Raw genomic sequence first — 24,874 nt, 5'->3', positions numbered from 1 at the left:
TTCAAAACCGATATTGAACAATAGTATTTATAGCTGCCTATTTCACTAATAATTGACGGCACAGGAATTATCAGGCATTAAATACTGTAGCATCTTCTTTTCGGGAGATACTAATTGGATGGATGAAAGACACAACAGCTATCGGAAGTCTTTGAAATGAGATTTCGAATAAAGATCTCGCTCGCTCTGAATTGCTTACGTGGAAAAGCAATTAAAAATGCTATTAATGCCTACAAACTGCATCTGGAACGGAAGTACACACATTGGAAAATAATTATACTTAACCCCTTTGTCTCTAGCAGTTTGTAAGCCACATAAAGCATACAACTTAGTGCAGGGACTTTGGGGCATTAAGGAAGGGGGAATTAATTTATGTGTACCCTACAGCGCTCCACTAACAATAAAACAGATCGTCACAGGCTATAATGATCAGATGGACAGTGCTTCTTGAAAGTGGATCTTAGCTTATAATGGGTTATATTTTCCCTGGAGCAGTTGGATACTGACACTTTGCTGAAACAGGGAGACTTACCATTGTACTGTGGGCCTCAATTATATTGCCTGATTCTCTTTGCTCTAAAGCTTTAGGCTGCTGTATTAATCAGCTTGCATAGCGAAGCTTAAATGAAAAGAATACAGAACCAGCAACAGATTCAGGAAAAACAGACTTCTTTGGACTTGTCTGACTCATCAGAAAAAAAAACCTGACATGCTTAAAAAGGAACCCTTGCTAAAAAATGACGTTCTGATCCGAGATCTATTTGTCTTTTGAAGTGAAACTTCTATAGTGGCACCTAGTCAATTTTGATGGAACAAGACTCCTTCATGGAGACGAAAATGTGAAACGTAAATGATATTACGCTCCTAACGTCCGCCGCTCTCCCCACACGCTCGCTGACATATGCCGCGCATGCGCAGTAGTGATGGCGCCGCTGACGGGTGCCACGCATGCGCAGAAGCGGCTGGCATCGCTCAGTTCTCCTGCGCGCATGCGCAGAGGCTTCCGGAGCTCGGCAGTGCGTCGCGCATGGGCAGCAGAGGAGAAGAGGACACGGAGCGCAGACCACCCACCCACACCCCCTGTGTCACACACCCTGTCACACACACTGTCACACACACTGTCACTCACAAATACACACACACACAGACATACACTTTCAACACTGTCACACACACACACAGACACACAGACACTCATATTCACACACACATACACGTTGCTGACAACACACTAAGAAGTTTCACTTACTATGCGCGTGCACAGCACACACAGCTTTTTTTTGTGGAATAGGAGACCAATACATCAGCAAACCTTTAGTTACTATCTGAGATACAGCAAGCGTCCTATGAATAGTATGACCCAGAGCAGCCCTGCTGCTGCTGCATGTTAGAGGCATGAGTGCTTACAGAGTTTAGGATTTTATGCTGAAATATTTTAATTGCTTTAATGTGTCCCATGTTTCTAGACCCGCCATTGGTCAATCTTACAGTGGAGCCACAGCCTGTCCTAGAGGATAGCATGGTGAAGTTTCACTGCTCAGCTAAGGCAAATCCTGAAGTCATGCAATACCGGTAAGAGCTGTCATCTTTACTGTGTGTAAATACTGTATTCAGATTTAGGGAATCAGTACTCACTTATAGACTACTTACTGTATTAGAGTATTACAAAACATAGCAATAAAGAGCTAGAAAGACAAAAGCACATCACCACTGTCACAAAGAGCTTACAGTCTAACAACCTCATTCCCCAAACTATGTACTGTAAGTAGTTTTGGTCATACTACAACTATTCACTTTAGCAAATATGGCAATACATTTGATAAATCACACGTACTCTAGTTTTATTACCCCATTGTTGCCACTGGGGCTTACAATAGTGCTCATTGCAAACAATAATTTGCAGACTCCTTTGGCAATTTGAGATGTGCAAAATATTTGCTGAAATTGGCAAACCCGAAAAAATGTGTCCCCATTAGTTCGTGAAAAATGTTGCACATTTTTTAAAAGTTCACCCCCAACAAAATCACCATGCATTTAAAATCAATGTGAAGGTCACGTGACCCTTTATATACTGCCAGTTTTTTTTGTTAAATTCTGTTGAAAAATTGTGAAAATTGGTGAAATTATGAGCAATTTGTCTAGTTACTGAAATTTCACAAACTCCAATATAAGATACAGTGTTTGCACATCTCTACTGGCAATAAAGATGTAAGGGCCTATTCTCTAAGCCTTCATAAAAAAAATCGCTGGGCCGGTTACGCCGCTAGTTTTCAATGGCGACACACTCAAGTTCTTGAATAGAAGAGACCCAAATGGGACTGCCATTCGACCTAACTCCACCTCCTTTGAAAGCTTAACCCAAAGTAGCTCAATATGGTTCATCAAGGATTTAAGATCAATCTCAGAAGGTGGAATATCCAACTCCTTAACAGAAATCCTGAATCATTTAGTGAAGTATGACCTAAGCATCTCCACCATATTTTTATTGGGTTAAGGATCGAGCCATGGGACATCCCTGCAACGCTCACTGGGGTCCTTGGTTTTTGTTGAAGCCGAATACCAGGACCATACCATCCTCTTTTGAAGCATTTACTGGCTACATGCTTCCAGCCACAGACATTGAATTCATGTCTGAATCCACACTGATGGCCCCACTTACACTGGCCCTTGTTGAATTGCCAACATACACCCTTTCCGAGACTGACTGACTTACTGGTAGCTGACAGACCCTTTTTGAAAGGGGAACTTCATAAGAGATAGCCACAGATTAATATGCTTCACAACTCAACGGGATTTCCCCAAAGTACTAAGGGGCCCCTGGGCACCCAACCTCTCTGGTGTCCACAAGAGCTAACCCAATGTGTGAGACAGCGCTGCCCACAGTAACTGAAAGAGTTATAGTTGGTGCACGTTGTGAGGTACCTGCCCAGGTGCTCAAATACCCGGTTATGGCCGAAAAGCAAAACGGATCCACTGATCCAGCGACGTCGATGTCAGCGAAGCCTGCACCTCTGCGTGGGGTGAACTCCAGTCGGAGGGTCCCACCTTTTATAGTCTATGATAGTGCAGTGGTGGACCTGCCCCAGACCACTGTGCGGTGTCTTCAAATGGCACTATACACTAACTTTATACAGCTACAGGGGAAATGTCCCTAGTTAGGGATTTACCTGTAGCAGCCACAATCTGATTAGGTGAGTGGGGCCTATTTTGGACCTAAAGGGTTAATCTGGCCCAGTCTGGCTGCCACTGACACCCAGACCCTACCTTCCCTTTCTCTATCCTGGCTCCAACTGTCAGTCCCTATAACTGTCAGAATTCTGACAGTTGGGGTTCTAACTGCCATGCATCTCTCAGCCCTATTAGTTGCCTGCCAACATGTGGTCTGCAGCCCCTAAGGATGCTCGAACTTGTAGTTCCCTTGCTGTGCTATACTTCTAAGGCTGTGGCCCCAGTGCACGCGCGGCCGGCGGGGGGCGGCGCGTGCACAGCGCTGCATACGCGGTCCTGGGAGGGAGGGAGAGGTTGCGATGGGAGGGGGAATGGGGGGAGGGTTGCGGGGCGTGGCCATGACCTCACACGGCTGGTTTACCCTCATTGGCTGAACCGCTGGCGGGGGTGTGACCACGGCTCCGTCGCAAGTTCCACACACAATTTTTTTGTGTGTGGGGAATCTTGCAGTACAGCGCGGCTACTGAATGTGCGCCAACGTATGTACTTGGCCCTGAGTGACTGTGGGGTGGTGCTTGCGCTGTGGCAGTCTCTGGGACCACAGCCTAATGGCCACTGCCTGCGCTTGCTACTGCGCATCCCCCCGCAATCTCCCCAGCCTCTGCTGCCTATGGAAAGGTAAGGGGACAAACAGGGGACCAGGGGGACCCAGGCTATATATACATTTTATTTCTAATATAAAGCTCTTACTATATAATAGGAAGTAAATAATAGTGGGAGGCGTGTTGAGATAGATCAGATATAACAAGTAGTGATTCTAAAAAGCATTAATTATTGGACTTAGCTTAACAGAGGAATCCCATATTTTCATAAATACACAACCTACTCCTATAACATGAGATCAGTTTTGCACAGACCTGTATGCACAATTTAGAAAAAGAAACAGTCGATGTCTTAAACGTGGTATTCAATCTCCTAAATGTTTTTATATTTCAATATATAAAATTGTATTTAATTATTTCTATATAATATAAAAATATTGCAAAAATCGTATAAATATGTATTTGGAAACTGTGTGCTCCCAATACATTCTCACATCTATTCTAACAGTAAAAAATCAGACCCATATTTTCTCCTCAATTTCGACATTTCCGTAATAGAAGGCTGGATAATTTCCTAGCCCTTTTCATTAGGAGTGATTTAAATGTGCACTCCCACGTAGCAACATATATTGACGTTGCAATAAATTGAAAGCATTCAAGCATGTAATACCAGACTTCTCTCTCTACCATTATTAAGAGGTGTTCAAGGTAATTCAAGATAAGTTTAATAGCTTTGAAAATGTTGACCTGAGAGTCTAGCTTTAAAAATCAAAGCAACAAATATTCCAGAGTATAAAACACATAGGCCCTAAGCTCTGTTAGGCTATTTAGTCCAAAATATATTTGCATATGTAGCAAGATTTATTATCTGTGGCAGAGGATTATCATTGTGGGGGCCTGATCTGGAATCATGGACCACGAACAGGAAACAGATTGGTTCAAGACAGCTAAGTCCAGGAAAAGCTCCATGAACTCAACAGGTAAGTGAAAAAAATAAAATATTTTATTGAACTACATAAAAAACAAAAAAACGGACAAAAACAGGAAAGGAAAAAACCTCCCTTTCTAGCTCTGAATCATGGACCCCCTGCAGAGTGACCATGACAGACAGCTTTTGAGCAGCAGCTTTTTGCTTTCTCAGCCTGGCCACAGGAGATAGTACATGTGTCATGCTACATGCTACATATCTGTATGTACCCCCAAAAACTAATTTAAACATGTGGAGAGACACATGTGCACTAAGAGGAGCACACCTGAGATATCTGGGATATATGCTAAATGAAGTACTTTAAATATGCTTGGCATATACCTCATGTATCTCAGGTGTGATCCTTTTTGTGTCAGGTGTCTCTCTACATCTCTCACTCTCAAAACCCATATTTGAGACTTTGAAGGGATCTAACGTCCCCTTTAGGTAAAACATTTTTTATTGTCAGGTTATTTGATGCTAACACAAGTTAGTGCTAAATTAACCTAATGTTAACCCTTTGCTAAAGCGATATACTTTGGTTGTTGTTTTTTTCCGATATACAGATGCAGTTACGAGTATCCGAACACTGCTTTGAAAAATCTTGAGCAATCTCCCAGTAATGATGCAACATTTCTCTGACAGCAGGGATCAGTTTCAATGGAACTGCCAGGGACCCCCAGTGTGTTAATCCGATGGGCCATTAGTCTGTCAGCAGAAATGTCAGAGAAATGTTGCAGCATTACTGGGAGATAGCCCCAGATTTTCCAAGCAAGTGTTCGGATACTCGTGGCTGCACCTGTAATTAGCTTAATGGATTTGAGTTAAATTCAGGGAAAATAATGTCTGTTACTTTTTTAGGTAACCTTACGCTATTTTCCCTGATTTAATGGAGCTTAGTGCATGTGACCCATTTTATTTAGGCTCTAACCAGTGAAAGAATGTAGAAGCAGCAAATGCATCGAATGAATCGCGTAAAAACAAAGAAAACTCGGGTAGAGAGTCTTTCCATACTTCAGACTCGAGAGGCCGCATATTTTCTTGAAAGGCACTGCAAAATGTACTCTAACTGATGGGTTCATTACCAGTCCAATCGCCATAAGGGCTGTGGCATTGAAGCCAGGGATGACCGAGGATCACTTCGACCGATGGCATGTGGATGTCATCTAGATGGATCAGTTCCGTATGGTCTTCGCCTGTAAGTAAATGGAAAGGAGAAGTTTGCAGGGAAATGAAAGCTGGCTGTAGAAGTCGACCATCAATAGCTTCTAGGCCTATAGGATACCTTTTGCGGATGAGAGGGATGTTATTCCTCTAAGCGAAGCGCTGGTCTATAAAGTTGCATCTCGACCCAGAATCCAGAAACGCGAGAGCGGGGGTATGGAAGTTCTCGCCGGTGAACGTGACTGGGAGTAAAATCCTGGTGGGCAAAATTACTTTAGCGATAGGGGAGGTGGGGAGTGTTCCCAATGTGACTCCCCTGGACATCATTGGGAGCTGGCATTTCCCGATTTGTGGGGACAATTGAGTTCTTGATGACGGGGATTGCCACAGTACAGGCAAAGACCAGCGTTGCATCTGCATTGTTTCTCAGAGGAAGACAGTTTGTTGCCACCAAGCTGCATGGGTTCAGGGAGATCAGACTGAAGAGATTCGACTGTATTGGTTTGAAGAGAAGGGTACCGGGGAGAAAATTGCCGATGACGGGATCTTTCGCATCTCCTTTTCTGTAAGTGTTGAGGTACGCGAATACATAGGGTGATCAACTCCTCGAGGTCAGTGGGACGTTGGTGTGCAGCAAGCTCATCTTTAAGAGTTACCGAGAGTCCTTGTCAAAAGGCCGCCGACAACGTCTCATTATTCCAAGCTGTCTCCGCGGCAATAGTGCGGAAGTCCAGGGCATATCTAGTGACAGGTTGATTCCCCTGGGAAAAATGATAATGAGAGGAGGCCGCAGTTACCTTGCGACCAGGTGTGTCGAAGACTCTATGGAATTCCCAGGCAAACTGTCCGATATCCTGTGTGAGGTCCGATCTTTGCCCCCAGATGGGAGAAGCCCAGGCCGGCCAGAGCATCACCGGTGAGAAGGGAAATGATGTTTTCCACCTTCAATCTTGGAAAGGAGAAACGAGAGGGCGTGATTTAAAACTGGAAAAAACATTGAATTAAAAACCCTCCACAATAGAGGTTTGGTGCCGGAAGTCGGGGTTTAGAGACGGAAGCCGCATTCATAGCACTAGCCGTAGCACCAGCAGGGACTGTAGGAATGGGGCTAGGAGAAGAGATTAGAGAGTGGTCGGTGAGGGACTGAAGGTTACGTTGTAACAGGTCCATGCGTTGGTCGTTTTGCTCTAAGTACCCCTCTACTTTTGCGAACATGCTGGAATGAGAGCTCAAAACTTGCCCCACTTTAGTGGGTCTATGTCTGTGGGGCTAAGCATACTGTAACACAGTGCTCACCACATACAAGGTGCGACTGCGAGGCTGAGGTGGGGTAGATATGAACGCCACCCACAGCCACGAGGGCCCGCCTGGAAAGTAGGTTCGTCGAGGTAGCCGGGTTGGGATTGTAGAGGTAAGGATAGTCGTAATACTTGTCGAGGTCAGGGTTGGAGAGTAGCGGAATGTTGTAGGTACTATAAGCCGTGTGTGGATTGGAGAGTGGAGAGTAATCCAGGTACGTTGCGGAGGTCGGGGTTGGAGAGGTGCAGATCGTTGAGAGTAGCCCGACTCAGTAGAGTAGAGAAGAGTGGAGTCCAATAGAAAGCCAGGCTCAGGAACGGAGAGCTAGGAACAACAAGAGCAAGACAAGACTTCGGAGGCAAGCAGCAGTGAACACTACGTAACATAGGTTTATGCTCAGCCGATGTGCCAGTGGCACAACTGAGCATATAAAGGAGATAACAACCAATGACATAGGCGGTAGTGTGGAGGTGTTTCAGCAATGGTGACCATCATTGGCTGCTCCGCTGAGTGGGACAGGTTTGGGGAGGTGCCTAGGTGGATTACTAATGGCTCGTCTCCTGTGCGTGCTCGTCGCGTGCTACGTGTCCGTTGCGCCCCGCAGACGGGGCGGCATGGGCGGAGTCCAGAGGTGGCCGGAGGCATAAAGCTTCTAGGGTGGCATAAAGCTTCTAGCGGGGTGCGTGCGCCCCGTATGATGTGCAGAGAGAGCAGAGAGAGCAGAGAGAGTAGGACCGGCAGTAGGAGTGAGGGAACCGGAACCCCCGCAGTGGGGAAGGTAAGTGGGGAGCGCACCGAGGGCGGCGTGACTCCCTGATCCTTACATAGTCAGCATGGATTTATGAAGGATAGATCATGATAAACCTACCTTATTTGTTTTTTTGACGAGATAAGTAGGAATGTAGACCAGGGTAATGCAGTTGATGTGGTCTACTTAGATTTTGCAAAGTAAACAGGTAAATATCAGTATCCATCCGCTCCATGAAAAAATAGTAGAACTCACCAGCAAGGAAGTTAAAACCTAATTTATTAAACTACATAAAAAACAAAATAAACAAACAGTACAAAGTACTCTCCCACGCGTTTCACGCCCACTATGGCGCTTTTTCAAGGAAAAAGTTGTGAATGGAGTACCTCAGGGATCAGTACTGGGACCCCTGCTTTTTAACTTGTTTATTAATGACCTTGAGGTTGACATAGAGTGAAAAGTCTCCATCTTTGCTGATGATTCTACATTTTGTAAGGTAGTAGAATCAGAGCAGGATGTAATTTCTCTCCAGAAGGATTTGTAAAGACTGGAAACTTGGAGATAAATGTAAGGTTATGCATTTGGTAAACAAGAATAAACAGGCGACTTACAAATTAAATGGGGATAAATTAGTGGAATCCTTGATGGAGAAGAATTTAGGAGTGGTTGTAGACAGCAAGCTTAGCAATAGTGCCCAAATTCATATAGTAGTTGCAAAGGCAAACGCGATCTTATCTTGCCTTAAACGGGCAATCGGTGAAAGGGAAATAAACATAATTATGCCCCTTTATAAAGCATTAGAAAGACCACACCTTGAATATGGAGTCCAATTTTGGGCACCACTCCTTAGAAAAGACATTATGGAACTAAAGAGAGTGCAGAGAAGAGCCTTCAAATTAATAAAGGGGATGGACAATCTAACTTATAAGGAGAGGCTAGCTAAATTAGATTTATTTACATTAGAAAAGAGGTGTCTAAGAGGGGATATGATAACTATATACAAATATATTTGGGGACAGTACAAGGAGCTTTCAAAATAACTATTCATCCCAAGGGCAGTACAAAGGACTCGGGGTCATCCCATAAATTGGAGGAAAGGAGATTTCACCAGCAACAAAGGAAAGGTTCTTTACAATAAGGGCAGTTAAAATGTGGAATTCATTACCCATGGAGACTGTGATGGCAGATACAATAGATATGTTCAAAAAACTTGGACATCTTTTTTGAACGTAAAGGTATATAGGGATATACCAAATAAGTAAACATGGGATGGATGTTGATCCAGGGAGTAATCGGATTGCCAATTATTAGCGTTAGTAGGGAATTTATTTTTCCCCTTGTACGATATCATTGGATGACATTTCACTGGGGTTTATTGTTTGCCATCCTCTTGATCAATATACTGTAAATATAAATATAGGATAAAGTATCTTGTCACGGGAGACCATCACTTTTAACACCTTTTTACCTTACCGGGATCATTCACTAGGCAGAACAAGGTAATTGAATAAATTGCGTTTATTCGGGCAAGCCCGCAGACATACATAGATTGAACAAAATACAGTAAATACAAAAACTAGCCTCAAATAGGTGTAGGACACCTGCTGTGGAAGACTTACCCTGACAGCGACCTCGTCCCGGGCTATGTGGTACTCTTTTCGGGGACAATACCCAACCGCGACTGCTACGTTCTTTTCTGAGAACTTGGTCTTTGCGTCTGACAGTGTCAGCTACAGCTGCAGCGGTCGTTATTCGAACACTTCACGCGTTGTGTGCATCGGAATACCGATGTCATGACGCGGGATGTCTTCCAACCTTACCGCCTTAAGACGCGTGTGCGGTGAGTGCCGAAAATGGCATTTTAGAGTTCTGGTTTTTAAACACCTTAAATTGACACAGTAGCATAGTACTGTACACAGTGCAATTAATTCATTTCATTGCACCCAAAGAAACAAAATCCATGAAATTCAAACAAAGCAACCGCGATAAGCGCGGGTACCTGGGGCGATTGGCCACATTCATGCTGCGTGGAATACAGCAGAGCACACGAAATCGGCGCCGTGATTTGTTCGAATAACGGCCGCTGCAGCTGTAGGCAGGCTTTCCCAGCTCCAAGAATGAAGCCGCTTGCTCTGCTATTCGCAACAGAGCAACATTGAAAAGCCCCCTTTGCCTCACCGACTCAAGCCACAGATTATCTGGTTCCCTAGTCGGGCAGTCACCGTACATACACTCCGCTGAGCTATCTCTAGCATGGAAGACTGACTGGCGACCAATCAGAGTTTGGGACCTTTGCCACCAGGCAATCACAAGCCGGAGGCTCACCTGGCTTTACCCAATCAAAGGAGGGAGCGTGCTTAAACTTAGGTTGCCGGCAAAGCGGGAAATATGAATTGTCCAATGGGAAACGCGCCTACAAGCAGCGTCTTCCCCCAGCCAACCCATTGCTGCCTGCTGGGCTGGCTCGTCCAGGTCTGACAGTCCAAGAGGTACCACAGCGGGGTGCCTTTGTTCTCCGGACCTGGTACTCCGCCCTACCCCACTTGCCAGATGTCCTGACAGCTTGCCCATCCATTCCTTTGTCATGCAGACTCCCCAGATAATTGCATTACAGGGGCTGGCTGCATAGCAATGGATACCCATCTTTTAACATTGGGAACATGGAGTCTAAATCTTGCTCCCTAAAACATGTCCCCGAGAACTTGGACCATAAAAATAGTCCCTAAAACATGCTCACTTGGACTCTAAAACTTGGACTCTACTACTAGGTTTTAAAATGAGCTCCTGCACTGTGTTTTAAAACCTAATTGCAGAGCTTGCTGGCAGGGCACAGAGTTCCCATAGTTACATTACACTTCCATAACCCACAGCGTCTTTATATACAGACACAAACCTGAAAATCATACACTATTTGCGGGTAAAATATCAGAACTTCCAGTACTACCGATCAGCAACCCCTTACACTGTTTTTAACTCTATTTGCCCCCCAACATCCACCCTTAACCTTCGGTTCCCAAAGTCCCAGTCCTGCAGCTATTTCCTAACAGGGACACAAACCACACATGGCATCACTAGCTTATAACCCTACAGGGGACATTTCAATGGGAACAAAGGTACAAGGAAACACATTGCATTACATTTCTGGACCCAAGAGCTGACACTCCCAGCTCCTTACACACAGGTTTTAGGGTCAGCCAGCCGGGCTTTACCTTTATTATGAAGGCCGGCTACCCCTACCGTCACATATTTGTCATCTAAATTTAACATAGGTTGAACTTGATGGACGCATATCTTTTTTGAACCTCATCTAGTATGTAACTATGTAACTGAAACTGAAGCCAGATTATTTCATTAAAATGTGTTTATTTTTTAGCATTCAAATATGTTCAGTATGAGCATAATGATAGGGGAAACAAAAAAGAAAAAAGCGCAAGGCTCATAGAGTAGTATAGTTAAGTTTATACACAATTTAAAACGGTTATAAACACTTACAACAATGTAGTTGGTACAAGCACTTCGGTACTGAGATTGACCGCAGGAACAGAGGCACGTTGCTCGTCTGTTTGTCGGGGTTGTGTGAGTCCTGGCCCTCCTCCTCCTCTCGATCGGCAAACTGTTTCACTTCCGCGTCAGGTGACTCGTGACGTCGGCGTGTGTCATCGATCGGGGGTTGAACTGCGGGCGGTCACCAGTTCTCTCTCCAAACACGGCGGTCAGGAAACTCTGCAATCTGCATCTTCCCAGCAACTTAGTGTAGACTCCCAACCCCCGATTGATGACACACGCCGACGTCACGAGTCACCTGACGCGGAAGTGAAACAGTTTGCCGATCGAGAGGAGGAGGAGGGCCAGGACTCACACAACCCCGACAAACAGACGAGCAACGTGCCTCTGTTCCTACGGTCAATCTCAGTACCGAAGTGCTTGTACCAACTACATTGTTGTAAGTGTTTATAACCGTTTTAAATTGTGTATAAACTTAACTATACTACTCTATGGGCCTTGCGCTTTTTTCTTTTTTTTTTCCCCTATCTCTAGTTTCTTCTGGTTCCGAGGTTGGTTCCAGACGCAAAGAAGCTGCATACCCATATTTTTCGTGACTGGACTCTATATATGTGGGAACACGATTTATGATATTCTTCAAAGTATCAAGTATTAATTTTTTCTTTTTTATAGTAACTGTTCTTTATTATTGTGTTAATCCCATCCTTTATATGTGACAAATGTATGTATATATATATTAATTTTGTTAGTAAGAGCGCTGGTGGATACATTGGATGATAGAGGGGCTAATACCCATCTAGTCCCTTATTGTGTCTAACTTACTCAAACTATTTTCATGAGCATAATGATGGCTGTTGGGGTATAATCAGACGATGGTAGGATGTTATGAAGTCAAGATATGTATTTCTTAGTAATCAGTGCTGAAAAGTTAGCCTCCTAAAACTATTCCTGTGTAAGGCCCTCAAAAATCTTGCACATTAAATGTGATTCTAGTCTCCAACTACTTCATATATCCGTGATGGTTGAAAGGTGAAACAACATAAATTTTTCTCAATGTGTAATTTTACATAAAAATGTAGAGTCTCCTCTTAGACACAATGTAGAAGCCATTTCAGTCCACTTGTTAGTAATTGTACCAGCACCACTAATTGAATTAAAAATCTAAATACCACCTAGAGAACATATCCACTTGACATATGAAACCACATAAAGACTTCTGCCTTAATCATAGGCAAAGATTTATTCAATATTAATATGAACAAGGAAGAAGTTCATAGGCGGCTTGAAAAAATGTAAGTAAATAAAGCACCTGGCCCCATGTACCCAAGAGTCCTTATAGAGATAAATTTAGTAATAGCCAAACCATTACATTTTATATTTAAGGACTTCATTTTTACAGGCTCAGTAACTCAAGATTGGTGTAAAGAAGATGTGGTGACTATATTTAAAAAGGGAGTTAGATCACAACCGGGGAATGACATACCTGTAAGCCTGACATCAATAATGGGGAAGGGTTCTTTACAGTAAGGGCAGATATAATGTGGAATTGTATGTATGTCTTTATTTATATAGCGCCATTACTGTACATAGCGCTTCACATTAGTACTTCACGTGAAAATCATATAAATAACAAATAATACAAATAACATCATTATCCATGGAGACTGTGATGGCAGATACAATAGATATGTTCAAAAAAAGCTTGGACATCTTTTTAGAAATTAAAGGTATACAGGGAAATATCAAATAAGTAAACTTGGGATGGATGTTGATCCAGGGAGAAATCTGATTACCATTATTTGGAATCAGGAAGGAATTTCGCTTTCCCCTTATGAGACATCATTGGATGATGTTTCACTGAGGTTTTTTGTTTGCCTTCCCATGGATCAAAATACTGTAAATACAAATATAGCATAAGTATCTGTTCACTACATTTATCATAGGTTGAACTTGATGGACATATGTCTTTTTTCAACCTCATCTACTATGCAACTATGTAACAATAATATCACTGCGTGTTAATGGTTCCATTTGTTATTTTACTAAAGGTTTAATGCTTTAGTAATGCAGTGATAACTCACAGTGTGGGCTAAATATAACACCAGGATAGATGGCTAATTAACATGCAATTGAGTATGCATCACCTAATTGCATATGCAAGAGCATTAAATTTAGCAACAGTATTGCAAATAAGCATACAAATATATGCAAATGAGAAACTAATGGCAAATTATCTATTTACATGCTACTCATTAACTAACTCCAAATCTAATTTAGCTAGCCTCTCCTCATAAATCAGATTATCCATTTACTTGTTTTAGTGGCTCTTCCCTGCACTTTCTCTAGTTTCATAATGTCTTTTCTATGGGGTTGTGCTCAAAATTGTACTCTGTATTAAAGGTGTGGTCTTACTGATGCTTTATTAAAGGGCATAATGTTTATTTCCCTTCCATCCATTGCTCGTTTAATGCAAGATAATATTGTGTTTGCCTTTGCAGCGACTGCATGACTTTGGGCCCTATTGCTAAGCCTGCTGTCTACAAGCACTCCTAAATTCTTCTCCATCCAGGATTCTCCTAATGTATCCCCATTTAATTTGTAAAATACCTGTTTATTCTTGTTTCCCAAATGCATAACCTTACATTTATCTGTATTAAACCTCACCTGCAATTTACCTGCCCAAGTCTGTACAAGTCCTTCTGAAGAGAAATTACATCCTGCTCTGATTCTACTACCTTACACAATTTAGTATCATCAGCAAAGATGGAGACTTTGCTCTCGATCCCAACCTCAAGGTCATTAATAAACAAGTTAAAAAGAAGGGGTCCCAGTACAGATCCTTGAGTTCCATTTATTTAAACTCTATGTTGTCTATCCTTCAACCAGTTTTCAAGTCAAATTTGTTTTATATTGTACACTAACCTCTTGTGTGGAACCGTATCAAAAGCTTTTGCAAAATGTAAGTAGACCACATCAACTGCATTACCCTGGTCTGAATTCCTACTTACCTCCTCAAAGAAACTAATAAGGGTAGTTTGGCACAATATATCCTTCATAAATCCATGCTGACTATCACTAATTATTTTGTTTTCCATTAGGTATTCCTGAATATTATCCTGTACTAAACCCTCAAGTCAGTGGCGTAGCTAGACATGTGCCCGTCCCTGGGCAAAACAGAAAATAGACAGGAAATGCGCTCTCCTCTATATAAAATCAATACAATAACCCCATCTAGTGAGGAAAATAGATCATTAATGAACTAAATGATAACTGAGTTTTAAAGTAAAATATATAGATTTACTGTGTCTCCCTCTGAACCTTCAATAGAAACAGCTTGGGTTCCCCAACAGATATAGGTACACACAGGTGAGGGAGCGGTGGACATCAGTATATGAAATAAAAAACATATAGCACCAACATAAAACAGTATCATTTCTAATCAACACTGGTTTCAGGAAAGATGTATAAGTAAATGAACTCACATGGTCGTGTACATATAAAAGCCCATCAAATAAGTGGCAAGGTTGATGGTACGTAACGATGGAGATCTTTCAGAGGGAAGAAGAGAATGGGATAATTGCGTAGCATACAATAACTGATTTAATGGCTAAAAAAACGCATACACCCCCACCCCCTGAATGAAGACTTACAATAGTGCTATCATTTAGGACACGTAACAATTCTTTAGAGGAGACAGTCTCTCTCCTCTCCGACACTGGAAGAGAGTGTTGGTACTGTAGTTGCTGGCTTTCTGGCTTGTGTTGCCTCTGTATGCGGCTGCCCGGAAATAAATCGCCTTCACCAAGGTTCCTCCTCGACTTCTTCCCCATCCGGTCAGTCTCTGTTCCCCTCTGTGCTCAACTCAACATGTTTCGCTTGCAGATACCAAGCTTCGTTAGGAGTATTTTCTGTGTCTACATATACCTACACTAAAATAGGTACTATTAAATTTCTATTGGCCAAGAGGAAATCACTATTTCAATGAGTTAGAAAGGGGATAAAAAAAGAGAGTACACAACTAATGTCTACTATATCTAATCCATAATTAGCAAATATAACAAGTTTCCAAAAGGACTTAGTGACCCTGTTGTTAAAAGGAAAAGAAGCTGGCATTTTGGATGAAAAAGAATTTAAATATCTGCTGGTAAATGATCCCGTAATGCCTATATGTAATTTCCTACCAAAAATCCACAAGATATTGATTAAATCACCAGGTAGGCCGATCATATCTGGAATTAATTTTCTGACCCAAAATTTGTCAGCTTACATTGATGTATACTTACAGAAATATGCAAGAAATTTAAGATCGTATGAGAGATTCGTCAGATGTTATTAATGCGGTAGAACGTTTTAAATGGGATGAGGACCAGCTCCTGGCAACTTGTGATGTAACATCCCCGTACATGACCATTGGGTACGTATAGGGGTGTGAAGCCATTAGACTGGTCCTTACTGGAGACTCTGATATGTCTTCAATTCAAGCAGATTGTTTATTGGAGAGTAACCATTTTATTCTCAATCATATTTTTTTTAACTTTGATGGTACATATTTTTTGCAAAAATGTGTAACCGCCATGGGGACCATGCTCACCCTGAGTTACGCGAACCTCTTTATGGGATTTTGGGAGGATTGTGTGATCTGGTCCTACTAAGGACTCCGTGTGAGCTTGGTCCTCTGGCGACGTTTTATAGATGATGTTTAATTGTATGGAAAGGGGATCCAGAAAGCTTCCAAAATGTTATGTCATTTTTAAATTCTAATGATATGAATCTTAGATTTACGCATATTTTTAGTCAAACACATATTGATTTTTTAGACCTTACGATTTATGTAGAAGAGTAACTCAAAACTAAAACTTTTTTAAACCAGTCGACAGCAATACTTTTATTCTAAATAGTAGCCGTCACCACTCACGTTGGTTGGAGAATATCCCCTATGGTCAACATAGACGAATAAAAAGGAATTGTACTGATTATAATGTCTTTGAATCACAATCCAAAATACTAAGCGGTAAGTTTCTGGACAGCAGCTATAAGCAAGAAAACAAATGGATGCAGCTCTGAACAAAACCAGTGGTTTGGAAAGAAAATATATAATCCAGGTTAAGAAAAAGAAAGTAGATGCCAAGAATTATTCTGAATCGGCATTCCTCACAAATTACAATAAAAATGCTAATAACATTTAAAAAATAATACGAAAACATTGGTATCTTGTCAAAAATTATCCAGTCTTAAAAAACTCTGTCCAAGATAACCCAGGGGAGATATTTAGGAAAGTGAAAAACTTGAAGAACCAACTGACACCTAGTGATTTACCTGCTGCAGTGCCCATGTGCCCTCCAGTACGTGGGAAAGACCACAAGACCCCACAATATATGTATTCTTGAACATTTGAGCAACATCAAAAGGAAGATTTTAACCAATAATGTTTCAAGACACTTCAGTGTGCACCACCAGGGTGACCCATCGGGGCTCAAATACCAGCGGGTCGAGCAGGTGATGAAACACTGGAGGGGGAAAATAGGGATGTTGAGTTGACTAGAAAGGAGACATACTAGATACATAGATTCAAAACCCTTGTACCAAAGGGACTCAATAAAGATATTGAACAGGGTTTTTTCTGGTGTAAACATTCACCTCTATTGCCTTGATTTTCTTATTGAGTTTTATTGATGCTTTTTTATATTATATAGAAGACGTCATTTTTGGGATATGAGGTTTACATTATATATATATATATATATATATATATATATATATATATATATATATATATATATATATATATATATATATATATATATGTAGCCCCCTGTAAACAGCACAGGCTATACCTATCTTCCTTCTACTGTGATAAGCCCTGTTAAGATCAGGCGCCAGTAGTCATCACGGGTTTTCCCCCTTCATAGCCCTATCCTGAGTGGTAGATGCAGGCCTGGACTCTGCTGCAGGCGTGAGCAAGAGGGGAGGTTCTACTGACACCACGAGGGGCGGGGCTAGCTCTATATTTAGCAGCCAACTCCTGAGAGTTAGAGTTAGTGTGTGTGTGGATAGTGATATCGAGAGTCTGGAGTTGCCAGTTAGTTATGTCAGGAGTATGCAGTTCCGTTAGTATGCCGTGAGCCAAAGAATCCTGCGGATCGGTCCGAGGAGTATCAGGAGGCTGCGGTCTCCCCGGCGCAGAGTGCCGGATCAGAGAGAGAGAGATAGACAAATAGGAGCGGAAGCATTCAGTGTCTATAGATAGAGCTGATAGAATTATAGACTTGGTGGACCAATGGCCTCACCCCGCTGCCAGGGGTGATGGGGAGAATTCAAGACCCACCTCGAGGCTAACCTCGAGGGTGGGCCACGGGGTATTGAAGCCATAGCCAAGACCATCCTGCCGGAGGAGAGACTTGGAGGGAACGTGAGGAGGAATTATTGGGGTGGAAGGTGAGTGGCGTAATAATCCGTCTTGACTATTGTTGTTGCGGCTGTTGGAAGCCACTATCGTTGGGAGAGTGCTGCTCTGTCAAATAAAGAGACTATTCGTTATTATCAAAGACTGTGTGTGACTTGGAAAGTATTACCCTGGGGTTCTTCTATACCGGTCCTGTCCCATATTCCTGGGAGTATAGAAGATGGAGGCGCTGCACCACTAAGAGATCATGGAGGCTACCACCCCAGAAGCCCGGTCCTGGCTCCCCCACAACATCGCGGGAAGCTCAGGCCCTCCTGTTCCTCACAGGTACGCACCACACCGCATGTAATCTGCCCTCATGCACCCTAGACACCACCGTAGAGTCTGGGGGAAGGGGGAAGCAGGGTTACATTTGGAGGCGCTGCTGAGATATATGTCAGAACAGGACCGGCTTATAGCAAAGAGGAATGGGCAGAGCGAGATGCACTATCCGAGCAAGTGTTGGAGAAGGATGGGCGCCCATAGAAGGTGGCGTAAGAGGGGTGAATAGTTAGAGCTGACCGAGTCCCTTGAGGCAGGTAGCGTGAGGCAACTGGGGGGGTCAGCCTGCTAACCAGTCCAGGGACCATGGCCCAGGGCCCGCGCTATGAGTGGCCAAAAGCAGGAGACGCCCCGTACCTAGAAGAGAGGTACCATAGCTATCACCCACAGAACACTTGCATGGTAGACATCCATTACAGTGCATGGAGGAGAGGAGTTCCGCTGAGCCTGGGTTACAAGCCACCTCAATTTAGTGAGAAACAGAATGCAGAGCACACAGTTAGCAGTCAGTCAGTGTTTAGGTACGAGATACCCGTTAGACATTGAGGATAGAGCACATGGGCGTTTGGAGGACTCATACAAGATGGCGTCTATCCCTACATGTGCTCCGCGGAGCAAGAACAGTAACCTAACATGGCGGTTCCCGCCAAACCTGGAGCAAGCACGTGCGTTGTGCACAGAGACTATTAGGAAAATGTGGCGGGACATGTGCATTAATCTGGCGCCAAACCCGGATTCTTTGCAAGGGGAGAGGAGCGGCGCGAAAGCCGAAAGCCCTCCCACCTGTGCCATGAGTGGTCAGAAAGCCAGGCCACGTCATGCTGAAGAAGAAAAGATCCCATCTCTGTATTCCACCAGAGGGAGGGGGCGCAAGGAGAACCAATCAGGAGGGTCCTCCCCAGCGAAGGGAGGGACCGGAGACCCAAACGAGGAGCTTCACTTTTGTCTGGCATTCATGGAGCAAGGAGCTGGAGCACTGATCTGTTCCCACCCTGAGCGAACCATGTCCGAGATGAGTACTTCCATATACCAAGTACCAGGAGGCCTACTGGTAGTGGAGGTAGCTGAGCACGAATACATTCGGTGTTTGTGCGTCCACTGCGGAATACTGGGCGCGGTACCAAGCACCAGGGCCCGATGCCCTCAATGTGGTGCATTTTATCTTTGGCCGAACGAGCCGTGGCCTTTGTTCGGAACCACGCGGGGTGCCTCTCTGGGAATCTTGACGGAGGTGGCGGAAGGTGAAGAAAAGACTGCCCTGTGTCCCCGTTATACCATATCGGGAGGAACCAAGGCTTCGCTCGCTATTAAACTGAGCGAACGAGCAACAGACAAGAGCGCGACCGCAGTGAAGGTACCAGAGCGAGAACACTTTGTTCCTATACCCACTGGTTGTATCGCCGAAGAACCGGGTGACTCCCCAGCGGAGGAGCCGATTGTGATTTCTTCAGAGGACGAGATTGGCGTGACATCGGTGGCGATGCGCCTACCGGCGAACCACCCCAAAGGCATCAAGAGAGAGCAGACGAGTCCGGAAACCCTCCGACGGCAAGCACTGGTGCGGCCGGAGGCCCGTAAGAGTCCCACCATAGTGGTGACTCCCAGTGTGACGAAGACCGAGACGATCCTAGAGGAGCTCGATGTCATCAAAAAGCAGCGGAGCGGTAAGGAGATTCCACCACCCCTTTACTCCCGCCAGACGCAGACCGCAATCCCGGTGAACGAGAAAGAGAGGCTTGAGGCCTACTTTTTCGACCGTGTACCGGATGCTCCGCCACCGCCCCCGAAGGTCCTCGACGCACTTCTGGTGCATGACCCCGGAGCAGATGGAGATTCTGCAGGCGATCCTGATGATGATGTTGTGTCCGGTTCTACTGGAAAGAGAGTCCTGGAGGAGTGTTCTCCTCTCGGAGCATAGACTCAGCCATTGCCCTGGCTACCCTACGGAGTCGAGGCCCCTCCCGAGACGCTAAAAGTATGGTGGAGAGTGCCTCTAAGCACAAGTTCCTTTGGTGTGGTGTCACCCGCTTGCTGGACAATGCCCAGGACGTTCCCCCAGCCCCGGCCCATAGCCCCACTGCCCCGGCCACTGCCCCTGCCCCACCACGAGTGGTGCCACTGGGACCTACCAGGGATAAGTTATGTAAATACCCCAAATACTCCAAGGACTTGCGGGACTGGGAGTTGAGTGAAGAAGGGTCCGATGGGGAGATACCGTATTCAAGTGTTATACCTGTACCTAACCCTGTGCCGTTTTGTCCTGCAGCTAGAGGGAGGGCCCGTGGGTCTCACACTCCAGTAGAGGCGGGATCTACCAGCAAAGTGGTGCCCAAAATGAACCCCACTAGGTATTATAATGCCAAGGGAAGGAGAGATTGCTCGCGATCTACTGATGCGGGTACGTCCGGTGTATCATCACAGGTAGAGTCTGATGTAGAACGCACTAGTCAGGCCGCAGAGTACGAACACCACGACAAATAGTGGGCGCCTTTGTTCACTGGATACCACAAGGGGATGGACCGTACGCGGTTCTTGTTAATTAAGAACGATGTAGTAGATCATTGGTGGGCGGCTGGTTCTTTCACCGGTTTAGGGATATAGAACAGAAACGTATTGTACCTCGAGGCCCCAGTATATTGTACGATGAGGTAGCTCCAGAGGAGCCTGTATATTGGGTACTGCCGAGCAGGGCAGGGCACCGCACACTCACCAAGCTAAGTCGAACTGACCGGGCCATAGTCACTAGATACCGGCAGTCACACGGGTATGAGTATCCCTTCGTGCCTGAGCCCATCATGAGAGAAATTGAAGAGAATCGAGACAGTTGGCTTAGGGAGGCAGTCCAGGAATACCTTCGGACCAAGTTCGGTCAGGGAGGGTATCACAATGAGGATAAGATTAGTGAGCTAGTACGCATATGGAGCATCGGTAGGTGTATTTACATGCACGGTGTTACATACAGGCCTGAGCATGGGCCGGTTCAGTCGTTCGCGGTGACCGTCACTGATCATAATGGACGGCGGGTAAGAAAACCTAATCCAAGGCACTATCTGTAGGGTTCTCCATGTTGGGAGTACCTGGGTGTACTTGCATTTATTACCTCATTATGCCATGTATTATGACAATGTTATGTGTGCTGTTCCCCAGGTGGTTCGCCGCAGGATGGTTCTGCTAAAGATAGGTCCAAGTGGGGACCATTGGATTCCACCATAGGGAGAGTGTAGCCCCCTGTAAACAGCACAGGCTATACCTATCTTCCTTCTACTGTGATAAGCCCTGTTAAGATCAGGCGCCAGTAATCATAATGGGTTTTCCCCCTTCATAGCCCTATCCTGAGTGGTAGACGCAGGCCTGGACTCTGCTGCAGGCGTGAGCAAGAGGGAGGTTCTGCTGACACCAGGAGGGGAGGGGCTAGCTCTATATTTAGCAGCCAACTCCTGAGAGTTAGAGTTACTGTGTGTGTGGATAGTGATATCGAGAGTCTGGAGTTGCCAGTTAGTTATGTCAGGAGTATGCAGTTCCGATAGTATGCCGTGTGCCAAAGAATCCTGCGGATCGGTCCGAGGAGTATCAGGAGGCTGCGGTCTCCCCGGCGCAGAGTGCCGGATCAGAGAGAGAGAGAAGCGGAAGCATTCAGCGTCTATAGATAGAGCTGATAGAATTATAGACTTGGTGGACCAATGCCCTCACACCGCTGCCAGGGGTGATGGGGAGAATTCAAGACCCACCTCGAGGCTAACCTCGGGGGTGGGCCACGGGGTATTGAAGCCCTAGCCCAGACCATCCTGCCGGAGGAGAGACTTGGAGGGAAGGAGAGGAGGAATTATTGGGGTGGAAGGCGAGTGGCGTAATAACCCGTCTTGACTATTGTTGTTGCGGCTGTTGGAAGCCACTATCGCTGGGAGAGTGCTGCTCTGTCAAATAAAGAGACTATTCATTATTATCAAAGACTGTGTGTGACTTGGAAAGTATTACCCTGGGACCCAAGGGGTTCTTCTATACCGGTCCTTTCCCATATTCCTGGGAGTATAGAAGATGGAGGCGCTGCACCACTAAGAGATCATGGAGGCTACCACCCCAGAAGCTCGGTCCTGGCTCCCCCATAACATCGCGGGAAACTCAGGCCCTCCTGTTCCTCACAGGTACGCACCACACCGCATGTAATCTGCCCTCATGCACCCTAGACACCACCGTAGAGTCTGGGGGAAGGGGGAAGCAGGGTTACATATATAATAAAAATAATATATATATATATTATTTTTATTATATTTTTAGATCTTCCCATTAACCTTTTTCATAGTGTATTTTTATATATATTTTTATATTCACATTTTAGAATTACGTCCTATTACCATTACTCTTTTTTACTCTTATCATTATTAAGATGCATTAATGCACTAAACTGTATTTTAATGAAACACTATTACAATGTTCATAATTGATACTTCACTTGTTACAACACTTATACAGTTTCACTCAGGGTATTAATGTGGTCCCCTTATACCTAGCAGGACACACACACAAACAATTATAATACATTTACAGCACTGCAGCCAACATTGGCCCCCTTCTACCCAAACACACCCTGACAACAGTTTACTGTAATATCATCCCTGACTCTCATGCCTTGCCCATCTCCGCTTGTCAGCACTCCTGAACAGTAAAAACCCACACATATCTTTATTATACATGCAGTTACATGCCACAATTGGGTTGAGGAGCTGACCCTCACAATTCCCCAATATGGCTCAGGGGCACCCAGCCGGGCCAAATACCTTTATTAATGGCCTGGGTTCCCCTTCACCCTCACTGTGACTGACTATGTGTTGACTGTGTGGGTTGGTGACTGTATTCATTGGGAAGGGGCCATTCATTTGGAAAGGAGGGGGCTGATCATGAAGTTGCAGCCTATTTCTGGGTTCCTACACATGCGCTCATCGCCGGGCAGGCCAGCGCACACACGCGGTGCCGGGCAAGCCTGGCTCCGGTCGCGTCAGCTCACATTCTTCGCGGCACTGGACATTCGTGCTCCAAGCGTCTCATCATGTAGGGGGCTGTGGGAGGTTGTCAGGCCTCCCATGTTGGATCTGCAGAGTGGCAGCGGGATGGTGCTTCCCCTTCCACCGCATCCCATGGAGCTCCCGAATGCGCGCCATATGTACTGGAGTTCCATTGGCATGGTCAGGGAGTCCCTCTGCAGCTGCTCGTGCGGCACGTGCACAACTGAATAGGACTGTCCGCTCACCCTCAGCTGCCTCCTTGCGCTACACAGTGCCGCGTCTGCTCCGAGGCTGCCTCTTCATCTCATTGACACCACGTGACATCACGTTGCACACAGTTGGCATGGCAACGCAGCCTCATTGGATGCCGTGCGGCCATTTTCAATGCAGTTGGAGAATGCAGGTTGTAGACTGAGGAAAATACCTATAGATGCTGCACCACACCGCCGCAGCACCCCATCGAAACACCTCGCCAGTGGGTAAACTGCATTCACCCCTAGGCGAGTGCATTTGTCGAGGCCTGTATATCTATCTATCTGACGCATGTTTCGTACAAAGATTCAGCTGTTACAGGTATGCTAAGCAACAACCGGCATGCCTCCTCAAGGAGGGGAACAGACAGAAAGAGAGAAAGCAAAGGGGGGAGGAGAGACAGCAAGGAGGGGAAAGAAGACAGGGAGACATCAAGTAGAGGAGGAGATAGATGAATGACAAGGAGGAGGAAATGGGGAGCAGGTTATACATGGGGCAGGAAGGAGTGCAAAGAGAGGGGAGGAGAGACAGCAAAGTGAGTTATAGGAGGAAACAAAGAGACAGCAAGGAGAGGAGACAGATGATATTAGTAAGAGAGGAGGGAGTCTATTGTGCACAGAGAGGTGTAAAGACAGTATTGCAGGGAATGCAAAGAGAGGGAGGAGAAAGTGCAAAGAGAAGGGCATGATAGAGGAGAGGGTAAGGTGGGTTAGAAAGAACAAGAGACAGCTAGGCATTATAGTGAGGGGTGAAAACAAAGAGTAATGTTAAATTAATAATGTTAAGAAATGCTAGATTGGCATATTTTATGCTGGGTACAGCTGGTGTATGGTTGTTTGGGAATCTTTTTGGCATAGCCTGGGTGGGAATCCATCGCAATAGGTTGGGTACCGGCCATCTTATGTTATGTCACAGTATACATATTTTTTTTTACAGTGAATGATCTGAGTGCTCAATAATACATGCTTTATTCTTTTTATTTTGATTGATTAATTTCAAATCAATTTGGAAGTATGGGGTTATGCCTCACTGTGCCAATTTGTTTTGATCTTGAGCATATCGTGGTTTATACTTTGGATGGGTTGATGCGTGGCATATGTTGAGTACCTATATATCCTCTCATGTACATCTCCAGGGCATATACCACTCATCCCACATCCAGCATTCATAGTTTTTATCCTGCCTCATGTACTGTTAATGACTGTAAGTCATTTACAACCTTTTTATTGGATAGGGGTAGTCTGTCATAATGTAACTGCTTCATTTAAATGTGGATTCTTTGTTTGTCTCTGTCGCTTCATCCAGTCACTGTGTGTCTAATGAACGTCATAATGTGATACATTAAAGACTCAGTGTTCTGAGCTAATTTAAACTAACATGGGCATGTAATGGATAAACTCTATTCCAGCCAACTATGCTAAATCCACAGATGCAATAGCCTTTGTT

General features: G+C 44.7%; 1 protein-coding gene across 3 annotated transcripts in view; it reads left to right on the top strand.

The window, feature by feature from the left end:
• Positions 1 to 24,874, top strand: part of KIRREL3 (kirre like nephrin family adhesion molecule 3) — a 945,792-nt gene that overhangs the window by 829,361 nt on the left and 91,557 nt on the right. For all 3 annotated transcript variants that reach the window (XM_075604274.1, XM_075604275.1, XM_075604273.1), the window contains one exon: positions 1,467 to 1,572. In XM_075604274.1, the coding sequence (XP_075460389.1) occupies positions 1,467 to 1,572 (106 nt within the window). The remainder of the gene's footprint in view (positions 1 to 1,466; positions 1,573 to 24,874) is intronic.

Source organism: Ascaphus truei, chromosome 6, assembly GCF_040206685.1.
Source record: "Ascaphus truei isolate aAscTru1 chromosome 6, aAscTru1.hap1, whole genome shotgun sequence".
NCBI lineage: Eukaryota > Metazoa > Chordata > Amphibia > Anura > Ascaphidae > Ascaphus > Ascaphus truei.
This window is presented reverse-complemented; position numbering and strand designations above follow the sequence as displayed.